This window comes from Diceros bicornis, chromosome 11 (assembly GCF_020826845.1).
Source record: "Diceros bicornis minor isolate mBicDic1 chromosome 11, mDicBic1.mat.cur, whole genome shotgun sequence".
Classification (NCBI taxonomy): domain Eukaryota; kingdom Metazoa; phylum Chordata; class Mammalia; order Perissodactyla; family Rhinocerotidae; genus Diceros; species Diceros bicornis.
The window spans coordinates 55,372,574-55,387,926 of record NC_080750.1 but is presented as its reverse complement, the minus strand read 5'-3'; the positions used below and the strand labels follow the sequence as shown (position 1 = coordinate 55,387,926).

Genomic DNA, 15,353 nt, shown 5'->3' with positions numbered 1-15,353 from the left:
TCTAGCTACGTTTGTATTTATATACTTTACTAAAGGAACAAACTTCATGAAAAAGTAGATTATGTTTACCATCTCTGCGTTCTCTCTTTTACTTTCTCCTCAAAATGTCTCTCTTTTACTGTCAGTTTTGTCCTCCATACTGCCATCCTGCAAAGCACAGCCAATGTCATCTTTTGAAAATGTAAATCAGATCATGTCACTCCCCTGTTCACCATGCAGTGAACTCTGATTATACTTAGACTGAAATTCCTGCTCCCTATCCTGTCCTGATGAGTCATCCCTGGCCTAACTCTCCAACGTCACCTCCTGTCACCTGCTGGTTCTCCCGCTCCAGTTACAGCAGACTTCTGTCATTTCCTAGAGGATGGCAAAACTTTTGCCTACTTAGGTGCTCTGCACTCTGAGTTTCTTCCTGAAATGCTCTTTCCATGGCTCTTTTCGTGGCTGCTCTGTGTTCTCCTTCAGGTCTCGTTAAATGTCACTTCCATGCAAGTATCTTTTCTAACAATCCGTCTAATTCTTTATAGCTGTCTTATTTTTTTCCTGGCACCTATTACAGTTTTTAAATATATAAATTTTTGTTTATTTTTTTCCACTCCCTGAGTACAGAGACTACTTTGTTTCCTGTGGCACTGTATCCCTATCACCAATCACAGTGCCTGGCACACAGCACATGCTCAATAAATAGTTATTGAATAAATACGTTCTGCTTTCTGTTCCCTCCATTTCACAGAGAGTATACTTGCTTTGGATATAAATTCCTTCTTACTTACCAATCCTGAGGCAGTTTTGAGTCCTAATCCTATTTTATTTCTTAGCGATGTTTGCCACTATCCTTTTTGGAAACTCTTTCCATTCTGTGATACACTTGGGCTTAGTTTTCTGTTTCCTGTTCTGTTTTCAATGACGCATCCACCACCACTTGTCCCTTAAACATTAGTGTCCTGAGGTGGGGAAGAGCTTGGTGCAGTTTGAAGAACTCGAGGGAGAACAGTGTGGCTAGTGCTAAGTGAGAAGTGAGGAAACAAGTTCTCCCAGGAGCAGATCCCAAGGTGAGAGTTTGGATGCAAATAGTTTCTTTTAGGAGTGATCAGGAGTGGTCAAGCGCTTATTTTGGGAGTCAAGAACTTACCAGGAGTCGCTGGTAAACAGATGGAGAAATAGGAAAGGGAAGGCAGCCAATAACAGTTTGGTCATGCAGCAAGTTTCACAGTGGGTCACTAATGCTTAAACCTGCTGGGAAACTTTAGAAGCCAATGTAGAATATGCATCTCACAATGTGATTCCACATTGTATACGTGGAATCCCATCAGTGATGCTTTGAGTGTGAAACTATGGGTAATTAGTTCCCCATGCTTTTTGTCTGGGAAGGCAAGCCCATATCCAGAGTATGTATCAATCCCAATAAGGATCAATTGCTGCCTTCTTCAGCATGGAAGGGGTTTGATGGAATCAACTTGTCACCAAATGGCTGATTGGTCTCCCTGAAGGGTAGTACCATATCAATGGCTCTGCATAGGTCTCTGCTGCTGATATTCAGGTCATGGATCTGATATTTGGCAATGGGAGTAGCTAAATCAGCTTTGTGGAAGGGTGCCCAGGCTGTCGGGCACCTGCATAGCCTCCATCATTGCCACCATGACTCCTCTGTTTCATGGCCCATTTTACAAGCTCTAGGAGGCAGAAGACAGAGATTGGCTGGTATCTACTGGATGTATCATTCTGTCCACCTGGTTCTTTAGGCTCCCAAGTAATGGATGATCTCCTATTGATGTGGACTTGAGGTACGAGATCTGCATAGTTTGTGCCCACTCTCATAGGTTGAGCCACAAACGTCTCCCCCAGACACTTTTGTCTCCAATTTTTCAACCTTGCTTCCTCCAGGCCCCTAACCAACCAGCCAAGTTATTTGCTGCTGCTCAAGTGTCTGTGTATATATTTACATCCAACCACTTCTTTCCACACATCCAGTTGATGACCAGAAGTACTGCCAGAGCCCTCTCATTGGAGCGTTTCCCCTCACCATTGTCTGTCAGGGTTACCCCTATTTGGGCTGGTCATACAACAGTTTATTTTGGTCTACCATAACATATTGAGCTGACAAACCAAGAAGCAGGCCCAGACTTTTCCGCTTCTCTTATCAGCTAGATGTAGGGGACTCCATATGAGGCCAGAGGTGTGAGCTGAGAGAGAGGCATCAGAACAACAGAGGTACGTGACAAGTGGTTCCTGTTGTGTAACCCACTTATGCCCACCAGGTCTGTTTGGCCATGATCTTTAATGTATCATTTCCATCATTCAATCGATATTGTTGTGCCTGCATGACTTTGTGATTTGAAAGGTCTGAGGACATTCAGCTCCTGAAAGGCATCTCTGATTGTATAGTCACTTGATATACCATGGTAAAAAAAACTCAGTTGGTTTTGGGGCTAGCAAAGTACCAAGAGTTGCTGTGGAGTAAGAGGCAAAAACTTCCTGCTTTATGCTATTCTCTAATTCCCCCTACCTTCCCGAAAACTTCCCTGCAGCTCTTCATCATCATTCCAACTTTTCCTTTAAACATCAAAGTCTGGAACCTGCTCACTGATGCTTCTAGTCTGATGATGGCACTCCTGCTCAATGCTCCCATAGCTTTTTGTGCTAATCCTGTCAGTGTTCAGTGTATTAGACTGTAGTGGTTGATTTGCTTCTCTGTAAAGCCTGTGCATTTTTGCTTATTTTGCAACAAGTATGATACTTGGTAAAAAGTAGATATATCATCATATTAACTCAAACCACCATTATCTTTCCCCAGGACTATTTCAGCAGCTTCCTCTACACTCATCCCCATCTGATCTATTCTCCAAATGGAAGCCAGAGTAATGTTTTCCAAATGCAAGTATAATCAAGTTACAACCAGCTTAAAACCCATCAATGGCTTATCTTTGCTCTTAGGAGGAAGACAAAACACCGTAACAATCCTTAAAAGAAGCTGCATAGCCTCTTATTTCTCTAACCTTATCTGATACAACCTTACTCCTCACTCTCTCTGCTTCAGCCACACTACTTTTCTGAATCTAGTACTTTCCACACTGTCCCCTGTCGCAGGGCCTTTGCCCACGCTGTTGTCTTTGCCAGGAATACTTTTTACTGCCTTTTTTGGACAAATGAACTATAAGGGAGTACTGATTCTTCAGACCTCAGCTCAAGCGTTAATTCTTTAGGGAACTAAAGAATTGATCTCTGTGCCTCATGTCACGTTTTTTATTTAAAATTTTTTGTATAATTATTTGATTAACATCTGCCTTGTCCACTAGATTGTTTGCTCTGTGAAGGTTGTTACCATACCTCTTTTTGTTCATTCTCTTTGTTGTAGGAATAAATGCATTTATTATTTTTCTTCTTTTATTCCAGGGGTGCCATTTGCATCAAATATATCCATCTTAGAGGTGTCAAAATAAAAGACATTAGCCCTATTTAATAATTGTAGTTCTGTTCTACGACTCAAGTAGCAGCAACAATGGGTAATTGTCAATCTTTGATGTTTATACTTTATAAAATCTTTTATCAGTAGTATTAAAAGTTAATTGGATTGTCATCTCTCCTTTCCCTAATAATAACTAAATTATATGTCTATTAAAAAAGTACCGATAGTTCAAAACAATCCATTTTTTTTTTTTAGGATTAGAAGATCATGTAGTATTTTTCAGGAAAATGACAACGTTAATTTTGAGTGAAATGCCAAAAGCCAGGTAAGTACCATTGAAATAAAACATAAAGAGCTGTGAAATTTTATGCTCTGTGTACCCACAAATCTATAAACTGATATACATACAAGTGATCGTTCAACATAGTTATTTGGAGCAGCTTAGTGATGGTGGGAAAGCATTCTTTTCCCTATAGTTGTCAATAGCTGTCACTGACCAGACTATTTCTTAAATCAATCAGGTTTATGGAGCAGGGAGATGTATCTCATGGAATAACAGCCTTTAGGATCAAATGTTCTCCTGTTCAAATCCTGGCTCTGTCATTTAGCACTGAATAAATGGCTTTGCCTCTTTGAGCCTAATTTTCCTTATTATAAAATAGTAATTGTCTTATCTCCTTATGAAGGACAGCAGTAATGGCAAAATGAGATTATATTTAAAAGGCATAGCAAATTGCCTGGCATGAAATAAGTACTCGGTAAATAGTAGCTGTTGATGATAACAACCACCACCACAACAGCAATAGCAACAATGTCTCATGGAAACTGTGTAATCTGTAATCTTTATTTTAACTGTTTTTAATTTTAGATATTCCAGTTTATTAAATGATTTTGTTGAATCTAATTTTTTTGTGATTGATGGCGATTCCTTGCTTGTCACATGCCTATGTGAGAAATCATTCAAGCAGGGACAGAATCTCCACCTCTTCTACCTGGTTGAATGCTATCTTGTGGATCTTATGAGTAATGGAGGACAATTTGCCGTAGTTTTCTTCAAGGTAATACATGATGGTAGATGTCATTTTTTATTAGTTAAGACTTCACTTTTTTTTAGAGAAGTTTTAGGTTCACATCAAACTTAAGAGGAAGGTACAGAGATTTCCCATGTATCCCCTGCCCATACACATGCACAGCCTCACCCATTATCAACATCCCCCACCAGAGTGGTACATTTGTTACAATTGATGAACCTACGTTGGCATATCATAATCACCAAAAGTCCATAGTTTATATTTGGGTTCACTCTGGTGTTGTACATTCTGTGGGTTTGGACAAATGTGTAATGACATGTATCCACCATTATACATACAGAGTAGTTTCACTGCCCTAAAAATCCTCTGTTCTTTTCCCATTCATGTCTCCCCACCCCCTGCACTTTTGGCAATTATTGATCTTTTTACTTTCTCCGTAGTGTTGCCTTTTCCAGAATGTCATATAGTTGGAGTCATACAGGATATACCTTTTTCAGACTGGTCTCTTTCACTCAGTAATAAGCATTTAAGATTCCTCCATGTCTTTTCATGGCTTGATAGCACATTTCTTTTAGTGTTGAATAATATTCCATTGTCTGAATGTACCACAGTTTATATATCTGTTCACCTACTGAAGGACATCTTGGTTGCTTCCATGTTTTGACAATCATGAATAAAGCTGCTGTAAACATCTGTGTGCAGGTTTTTGTGTGGACATAAGTTTTCAGCTCCTTTGGGTAAATACCAAGAAGCATGATTGCTGAATCGTATGGCAACAGTATATTTGTTTTGTGAGAAACCACCAAACTGTCTTCTGAAGTGGCTGTACCATTTTGCATTCCCGCCAGGAAAGAGAGTTCCTGTTGCTCCATGTCTTCACCAGCTTTTGGTGTTGTCAGTGTTTTTTGTTTTGACCGTTCTAATAGGTGTGTAGCAGTATCTTGTTGTTTTATTTTGCAGTTCCCTGCTGACATAAGATGTGAAGCATCTTTTCATATACTTATTTTCTATCTGTATATCATTTTTGGTGAGGTATCTGTTAAGGTCTTTGGCTCATTTTCTTTTATTGAGTTGTTTGTTTCTTATTATTGAGTTTTAAACGAGTTCGCTGTATATTTTGGATAACAGTTCTTTATCAGATGTGTCTTTTGCAGATATTTTCTCCCATTCTGTGGCTTGTCTCTCATTCCCTTGACATTGTCTTTCCCAGAGCAGAAGTTTTTAATTTTAATGAAGTCCAGCTGATCAATTATGATTTCATGGATTGTGCCTTTGGTGGTGTATCTCAAAAGTCATTGCCATACCCAAGTTCATCTAGGTGTTCTCTCATGTTCTCTTCTAGGAGTTTTATAGTTTTGCATTCTACATTTAGGTCTGTGATCCATTTTGAGTTAGTTTTTGTGAAGGGTGTAAGGTCTGCGTCTAGAGATTTTTTTCTTTTGGCATGTGGATGTCCAGTTGTTCCAGCGCCATTTGTTGAAAAGACTATCTTTGCTTCATTGTAATGCCTTTGCTCTTTTGTCAAAAATCAGCTGACTGTATTTATGGGGGTCTATTTCTGGCCTTTCTGTTCTGTTCCGTTAATCTATTTGTCTATTCTTTTCCAGCAACACACTGTTGCGATTACTGTAGTTTTATAGTATTTCTTGAAGTCAGCTAGTGTCAGTTCTCCAATTTTGTTCTTCTCCATCAATATTGTGTTGGTTCTCTGGGTCTTTTGCCTCTCCATATAAACTTTAGAATCAATTGATATCTACAAAATAATTTGCTGGGGTTTTGATTGGGATAATTTTGAATCTAAATATCAAATTGAGAAGAACTGATGTCTTGACAATATTGAGTCTTCATATTTTGTAAATTGTATGTATAAAGGAATTTGTTCATCTTATCTAAATTGTCTAATATTTTGGCATAAAATTGTTTACAATATTCTCATATTTTCCTTTAAATGTCTGAAGACTTTTAGTAATATTCCATTTTTCAGTCTTTGTATTGCTGATTTGTGTCTTCTCTCTTATCTTCTTGATTAATCTTCTTAGAAGTTTATCAATTCTGTTGATGTCTGCAAAGACCCAGCTTTGGCTTTGCTGTTTTCTCCATTGTTTGTCTGTTTTTTTATTTTATTTTATTGATTTCTACTCTTATCTTTATTATTTCTTTCTCTTGGAGTTTTTTTTCTTTTTACTCTTTTTTCCCCCTCGCTTCTTAAATTGGAAGCTTTAGTCAAAACCTTTCTTTTTTTCTATTATGAACATTTAAAATTTCCTGCTAAGCATTACTTTAGCTGCACACCACAAATTTGCATCTATTGGTTTTTTCTTTACCATTTAATTAGAAATATTTTGTAATATCTCATGTGATTCTTTCTTGACAGTGAATTTGTTAGAAGTGTTATTTTAATGTATAAATACTTGTTTTCTTCTAGATATGTTATCATTCTGACATCTAATGTAATTCCATTGTGGTCAGAGAAAATATTTCTGTCTAATTTGAGTTATTTAAAAATATTGGGATTGTTTTATGGCCCAATATATGGCCTATTTTGATGAATGTACCATGTGTTCTTGAAAAGAATATATATTCTGCTGTTCTTAGATATATTGTTCTGGAAATGTCATTAAGTAAAAGTGGTTGATAGCTAAAATTAATTTTTATTTGTGATGATGAATGTTTATTTTAAGGACATTGAGGAACATGAGGAAGGAGGGGAAATTTTATCAACAGCCTTTTTACTCTCTAGATTCCTATCCTTAAATTCAAGGAAGCACTTCAGACTTCAAAACTAATCAGGGATTTTATTTACAGCCCAGTAGAATGGCAAATCCAATGGAGGCACTATGCTTCTTGCTATTTGCTTTATGTTAAATATTCCCAACAAGGTAATATATTTGGCTTTTAAAAATGACAATTTGAATGGATTCCAATTGTAACAAATCTCAATCCAAATACAGAATTTCCCCTATCCTACCCCCCAGAAGCAGTTGTTTTACTTTTAAGAAATCTGGTGTATACCTGTTCAATCTTTATTTATAGGGTCTTTTTTTTTGATTGTTTTTTTATAACGTTATTAAGGGTATAAGCAGTGTTCTAATTGATGTATACAAAAAAGTCAGGGTTCTTTTGTAATTGACAATCTAGACTAATTCACTTAAAAATAGAAATTTTGATGCTGATTAAAGACTTGTGTTGTTTAAGGAGGAGACACATTACTTGAAACATTACATTTTGTCTATCAGTAGTGATCCACATCAGCTTCCCAATTTGGATAAAATATATCCATCTGCTTGCAACTTTGATCCCCTTTTGAACTTGGAGAGTAAAAGAATTGGAAGGTGAGAAATGAAATTGATAGGTACTCTCAGTAGTGTTTGCCTGCTTAAATATAGAAGACAAATTTATTTAAATCCAAATTTTGACCTATGGCATACACTTGTGAAATGATAGTCAAGGATTAAGGGCCTAGTCCTTGACTATGATTCAGAACAAAACAATTGGGCTACACTGGGCTACACTATATCCCTACACTATATCCCTATATCCCCTACACTATATGCACTATATCGCTGGGCTACACTATATCCCTTTGTTCTCTAACAAAATTAACAACCACTAAATGAAGATTTCAAAATAACGTATTTTTTTTTCTCACCACAGGAGGCTGAATGTGCATATTTTGATTTTCCTGAACTTCTTTCGTTGAGAACTGCTTTAATTCTCCATCTTCAACACAATACTAGCATTGATGTTCAAACAGAGTTTTCCAGATGCTTATCACTAGACTGGAAATTATTCTTGGAAGAGCGTTATCCATATTTTCTGATAGTTTCAGAGGAAGGCCTGAATGATCAACAAACGTCCCTTTTTAACTTCTTAATCATACACTCCTGGGAAATGGGAGTCAATGTTGTGCTTTCCTCAGGGCAAGAATCTGATATTCTCAGACTTCATGCATATGTTATGCAAAGCACAGGCAGAAACAAACAGTTTTCTAAGGAGGTAATTTACATTAATAATTCTCATTGTTTTGTCCTGATTTTTTATTTTAATTCTCAAAATGACTTACCTCAATATTCTTTCCATCTTTTCTATGGAACTTACTATAGTTAGGCTCAGAAGAGGTAATACACTTAGTAGTGGTAAAAATAATAATGACAGGTGTTTATTAATCACTGATGCTAGTTCCTTTCCATGAATTATCTCTTTTAATTCTCAGAATCATCCTATGAGATATGTGATATTATTATATCTATTCATCTATTCATATCTATTTATGGCATTATCACCTCATCTGTAAAAGAATACTTGGAGTATTGAAATAATTTGCTCAAGTTAAGTACCTAATGAAAGATTGACAATGGATTTCGACAGAGAAATATGACTCCAGCCTCTGTGTATTTAACCCGTGAGGTATCCTGTGTCCCAGATAACAGAAAACTAGCAATGTGTTTACCTGGAGGTCCATCTGTTTAGAGGTTCATGTGTTTAAGATAGGCACTGAAATGGTGGCTAACATTTCAGGTGGCTAACATTAAAGGTGGAGGGCCTTTAATGAGAAATGAGAAAGGTTGATGAAGAAGGAAGTAATGAGGTTATTTCATTTCTTAACATTGTCATCAAGTCTGTAGAATTTTCAAAGCATTTTAGAATTTCAGTTCCATGATATGCTTATTATTTTGGTATATCTGACATAGGTTTATACGGCAATTGCTGTATAAAACTTGGGAGTTAAAAATGCATTGATGATATTATGAGTGAATCTAGTTTTCTTTTAATTTTAACATTTTAAAATGAATTCTTATAGGGAAGTCATTCAATATTTCATCAAAAATTGTCTTTCAATCTAATTCTTGTTTTTACTTAATTGCAGCAAATTGTGGGAATTGTCACCCCACATTGTTTTCTGTTTGAGCTTGAAAATCTCCTTGTAAATGTGCAGTATGGTAGTGAAAATCAATTAAAATTCATCGTGTTTTGAAAAACACCCTTCATGATAATTGGAGACATGCGGATGGTTGTCATGCTTTTAGATTAGTTATTTCTTTAGTTTTATTTCTGTCATTAAAATATTTCCAAGATTTTTTTTTAAAACTTAGAATTCATTTTCATGTTGGGAGAAGGTACTGCTATCAGTAAATCTATATTTTGTCTGAGAAATACCAGAGTATGACTCTTAAAAATGTGGTAATAGTACCCTGTTTGGTCTCTTCTTAAGAATAACCTTTTTTATTTTTTAAATTGAGGGTTTTATTTTCTGTAAAATTTTTTCCTAATTCATTGACTATAGCCACTTCCTTAAAACAAGTTATCTTATTAGTCACCCTTTGGACTGTTTAAATCAGTCTCTGAATGAACATTACAATTGAGTGTTTTGTTGCTAATTGTTGAGGCTGGGTGATGGGTATGTGGACGGAGGTCATACTATTTTCTATACTTTCGAAAACGTCATAATACCAAAACTACCCATTATATTCTTAAATAAAAATTAATTTGACAAAGAGGACATATGCATGTTTGTCAGAGGTTAACCAAAATTGTCCTAAAGACTCATGAGGGTGATTTTAGTTAGTGTACATTGTAACATGTAAAGAATTCAAATATCTCATTTTTTTTGTAGCTGGGAATGACAGATATTTCATTTACGATCTTTTATATGATTTTGTCTGTTTTGCAGAATGAAACAGTGATTCGGAGTGCATATGAAAGCCTTGTGCAACACTTGGAAGAAAGGAGGATTTTAGCATTAGCATCTCACTTTGGGGGTTTAAGATGGAAAGATATGATGGATGAGGTACTGAAGTGTTTATTTTTTTAAGTAAAAGTTTCCTGGAATTTGGTATATGAGAAACTATTTTGAGTCGTCCAGATGAAAGGTTGCCTTATACTTCCTTAGTACATGCATACTATCTGAATCCAAGAATTCATGCTCTTAGTGTACCTTGAATTGATCAGATGGCATATGCAATTTAATGTTCATTTTTGGGAACCATATTTTAATACAGACTCTGGCAAACTAGAAATTTGTGGCAGCTAATGCAGTAATAATCTGCTTCTTTATTGCATATTTTTCTAATTGAGAAGAGCCCTAAGATATTATTTGCCATATAAAAATTCAAAATGAGAAATTAGTTATACCTTATATCTAATTTCCTCAATACTTCCTCAAATGATGCTTTATAATATTGTTTATCATTATGGATTGCTATCTAAAAGCAACTCTTCTTTGCTTTTTTCTGATCCTCAAATGGAAAAAGGTGACTTGCATAACAGAATTTGGAAAATAAAGAAAAGTAGTAAGGAATATCCATAATTCCACTACTTGGAGTTCTACGTGATTAGATCTATACAAATTTTTCCCTTGTGTTTTCTTCTAGTAAGAATATTTCTGAGTAAAAAAATCTTTCTAAGTCATTTGACATGAGAAAATTTTTCTTTTTTGACAGGCATATCAGACTATGTCTCTGCTTCAGCACCTGTGGCCAGAAGGATCGGACATCAGGCGTGTTGTGTGTGTTACTTCGTGTTCCTTATCCTTGAAAATGTACTATCATTTTTTAGGAAATAAAAAGAACACAGCCTCTGGTCAGGAAACCAACATTCATCAGGTGTGACCGATATAACTTCATTGGGCAACAGCAGGGTTCTCTACTCTTGAAATACTCTTGGCTTCTGACTACCATTTTCTTGGAATTTGGAATTTAGCTCCTCCCTCTGACTAATTTATATGTATTAAGTACTAAAAGAGGGAAAAATTAGAATGTTTATAGGAAATATTGTTATATAATTTCATGTTTTTATCAGAAAACAATGTTCAAAAAGTATTATCTGATGTTTCACTTAGAACTGATCTAGCCTAATTCTTCTCACTAGAGAATGCAAGGAAGAAGAAAGGAAGCAAATTTTGGTGGAGAACCCACTAGGTACCTGTGTTTCAGGCTCTTTATGTATTTGATGTTAATTAACCTTGCAACAACTTTTCAGTGTAGGTATTATTACCTTCTTCTGCCCTTTCAGGACACTGAGACTCTGAGACTTTAGTAACACACCTCAAGTCACAGGGTAAAAGGCAGCCTGGATTTTTACCAGGATGGTTGGCCTCAAGGCTTGTGACAGTTCCACTATGTTAAACTGCCTTCTTAAAAGAATATTTCTGTTACTGTGTTTTAGCGTCACCCAGGCTGGAGAGATGCTGAATTGTAAAAATTATTTTTGTCTCATAGGGCCCCTTAAGAATCTGTTGATGAACCTGGATTTTCTCTCTATTAAATATGCGTTCCTGCTTGCATGTGCGCGCACACACGCGCGCACGCACACACACACACACAGAAAATTTTGTACGCTGTCTCAGTCTGGATATTGGTGTATGCTAGGCTAAAAAAAACTCCATTCTAAAAAAAATGGTGACTTCACAGGGCTCAAGGAGTTAGTATTCTATGGGAGGGGATTGTCAATTTTAAAAATCTATCAGCATGTTTTCACTAAGTATTTACTTTGTGTTTGGTAATATGTTATGCGGTTTGGGTAGAGAGAAGAAATAGACACATTTACCCAGTCGATACTGTATACCTTGGAAGGCAATTTTAATGTCTTTGTGAAATTACTAGAACTCCAGACATATATCCAATTGCCTACTCAACATTTGCACTTGGATGTGTAGTAAACATCTCAAATTTAAGATATCTGGAACCAGACTCCTCAAACCTGGTCCTTCCTTGGTCTTCCTCATCCCAGTAAATGGCAGCACCATCCTTCTAATTGCTCAAGCAAAAAAATCAAAGAAAAAGCTAGGGGTACCATGGAGAGCGGAGAACAGGAAAACTGCAGTGAGTTTTTTGTGCTTACTCCTTCTTGATTGTTTCCTTTGTTTAGATTTGATTGAGTTGCAGTTTGGTTATTTAGTTAACTGAAAAGGCATATTTATTCATTGAATCAGCTAATATTTATTGAATGTGTAACATGTGCTAACTAACTGCTTTCAGTTAACAGAGCTGGGATATTATGAAGAAATAGCTAATAATAGCTAACACTTATCAAGGGCTTTCTATGTGTTGAGCATATTCTAGCTCTATTACATGTATGAGCTCATTTAATTTTTATAAATACCCTTTGAGAAAGCATATTGTTACTTCTGATTTTTACACATAAGAGAACTGACTCTTAAAGTGTCTTGACTTTAATGAAGGACTTGAATGAAGTAATGAAGGACAAATCTAGATTTGGAGCCACTCTTATTTCCAGAGCCAAGATTCTGAATTATTATGCAATAGTCTTTTTAAGATAGGAGACACAGGACCACCAAATTTTTAATTAGCATATAATATATTAGATCCTAGCTATGTAGATTCCTCTAAAATTATGGTTTTGAATAGTTTAGTTTTCTAAAAACTTGAAGATTAACTCTCAAAAAATGCAGAACTTAAAACCTTTTTCTTAGGAGACTCTAAAATATTCAGCATGATTTCCTGATTTTTAAGAGCATATTTAAATATTATGATTATCTTAATATATTCACTTTTATGATATGCTGAAGATGTGCTGTGAGTTGAAGCATGATGCAAGTGGAAATAGCATGGAACCTAGGATTCTGGGTATAAAATTTGATTTCTTGCCTAAGCTTATATTTGGTTATTTTCCCTCTTTCTTACACAGTTTCAGAGATGGAAAGGACCCACTATCTCATTTGATCCTCCTCCAATATTTGCTTAAATGCCTTTGGAGAAAACTTTTCATATGACAGCACATGATTTTTTTAATGGTTCTAATTAAAAAAATGAATATATCAAGGCCAAATCAATCTCTCTGTAATTTCTATTTATTATCTCCAATTTTGCCCTTGGAGACACTCAGATTAAGTTTTATTTACCTTCCATGTGATAACCCTTTACATATTTGAAAATAGTTTTGAAGTATCTGCCACCGGAAGTTAAACATGACCATTTCCTTCTCCCATTTCTCATTTAACATGCTTTTCAGATATGTTTTCATCTTGGGTTTCTCACTGTGAACATGGCATAGTTTTGTCAAGATTACTGTTAATGCTCTGAAATGGTAGAGCATTTTATGTGGGGCTCCATAAATGCACAGGTCTCTGGGTCAATGACATCCTTTGCTATCAACTCATTTAAAGTTTAGCTTAACTAAAAATACTGAGAGATGCTTTATGTGAGCTAAGGCAAGAGTTTTCCCTCTCTCTTGCCCCTCTTCTGTATAGATGCAGCTTATGTATGAAGAAGAGAACTTTCTTAAGAATGTAGTCTGAAGAGTATGAGGACATGTGACTCCTCTCCAGGAGCCACATGGCTGCCCCCTTTGTGATGCTGCCTATTTATATGCTCTTTCCATAGTCTGCTGTTCTCTAGCTCACTGTCTTTATTTTATGCAGGTGAGCAGTAATTGCCTACCCCTGCAGGAGGCAGAAGATTTGTGTAGACTGCATTGTCTCTGTCTGGCTTTTCAGCTCCGCTTACCTCTTTCTCAGAGAGCTTGTTCTCGAGTCATCATCTCTCCTTGGATTAAGAACGTCTGTACTTTCTTAAAAATGGTAATCGTACTTTCTGTTAGTTTATTTTTTGTTTCGACATGAGAGATAAAGACCATGATCACCCTTAAAAATAGATTTATATTGGAATAATGCCAGATCTAATTAGCTGATAAATCAATCAGGTCCTAGTTTCAACAGCTTCCATTTTTCCACAATATGTCCGTTTGAAGGAAGCATGAGAGCCTTCCTCTTTCTTCCTTCTTCTGAGATCATGTTTTTGTGTTATCAACCACAGAAAATTGGTTGACGTTGTATACTGTTCTTAGAAGAACTGGGAAACCAATTTATGAATTTCTTTTTTCTGCTTATTATAAAAGCACTTTATATGAAAGAAAAGTTGAAAATTAAAGAAAAATAGATAACATGTACTCCTAGTCCACCACTCAAATCAATGCTATTAGTATTTTGGTTATATTTCTTCCATTCTTTTATTTTAGGGCTTAGATTTTTTGTGATTATTTCTTATATGGCTGCAACCATAATATATATACTATGTATTATTTTATTTTAAAGGTTTTTCTGTTTTTTTCGCAGTCCTGTTTAGCATAATTTTTATAGCTATTAGATATTCCTTGAGTGATGGTATTGTAGTTTACATAACAGCTACCCTATTATGGGGCATTAGTATAATTTTCAGGTTTTATATTGTAAATGCTGCTGGTCTTGAAAGGTTTTATGTTTAAGGTTTTCCTTTTAATTTGGAATAAAATATTTAGAATAGATTTCCTAAAATGGTGAATGGGATTATTGGTCAAAAAGGCTTGGAAAATTTGAGGATCTTGATACATATTGTCAAATTGTCATCAAAGGTATTTTATAGCCAATCTGTCAGACAGCCGGTCCACACATGTTTAATCAGTGCGTATGCACTATACAAACACATCTCCCCACTCTTCTTCCGTGAAGCTTCAGTTTGCAGGGAATTCAGGTATTGAATAGTTACAATAACCAATAAAATGATTACAAATGTGGTAATGGATATAAGGAGGGAACCAAAGGATGCTTTGGAAACTAATGATGAAAAGATTTACATAGTCTGGTTATGATGGCTTCTTTGAAGAAGTGAAGAGAGGTGAAGTGGCCCAACGTTTGAAGGACGAGGATTGGTTAGCTAGAGGAAGAGAGGAGCAAAAGGTTTTCAAGACAGGAAATAGCATGTGCAATCCCCTAGGATCTGAGGTGTGTTTAGGGTGGCTAGAAAGGAGGAAAGATGGTGAGGCTGAAGAGCTAGGTAGAAGAAAACTCCTGTGGTACTCTTTGGCTCTGTGAGGGATTTAGGAATCATAAGGATAATGAGAAATTAGGAAGGGTTTCAAGCTGTAATTGACATTTTTGCTTGAAAGTTCTTTTGGCTGTAGTGCATAGAGTGCATTATAGA

At 35.8% G+C, this 15,353-nt stretch overlaps 1 protein-coding gene across 1 annotated transcript in view; it reads left to right on the top strand.

Annotated features, from left to right (window-relative positions):
- The first annotated feature begins 703 nt into the window (after nt 1–703).
- Nucleotides 704–15,353, top strand: part of LOC131411457 (probable ATP-dependent RNA helicase DDX60-like) — an 83,786-nt gene continuing 69,136 nt past the window's right edge. The window contains exons 1-8 of the mRNA XM_058550322.1: nt 704–1,052; nt 3,394–3,503; nt 3,662–3,731; nt 4,275–4,464; nt 8,092–8,433; nt 10,109–10,225; nt 10,878–11,039; nt 13,817–13,975. Of these exons, the coding sequence (XP_058406305.1) occupies nt 3,500–3,503; nt 3,662–3,731; nt 4,275–4,464; nt 8,092–8,433; nt 10,109–10,225; nt 10,878–11,039; nt 13,817–13,975 (1,044 nt within the window). The 5' untranslated portion in view covers nt 704–1,052; nt 3,394–3,499. The remainder of the gene's footprint in view (nt 1,053–3,393; nt 3,504–3,661; nt 3,732–4,274; nt 4,465–8,091; nt 8,434–10,108; nt 10,226–10,877; nt 11,040–13,816; nt 13,976–15,353) is intronic.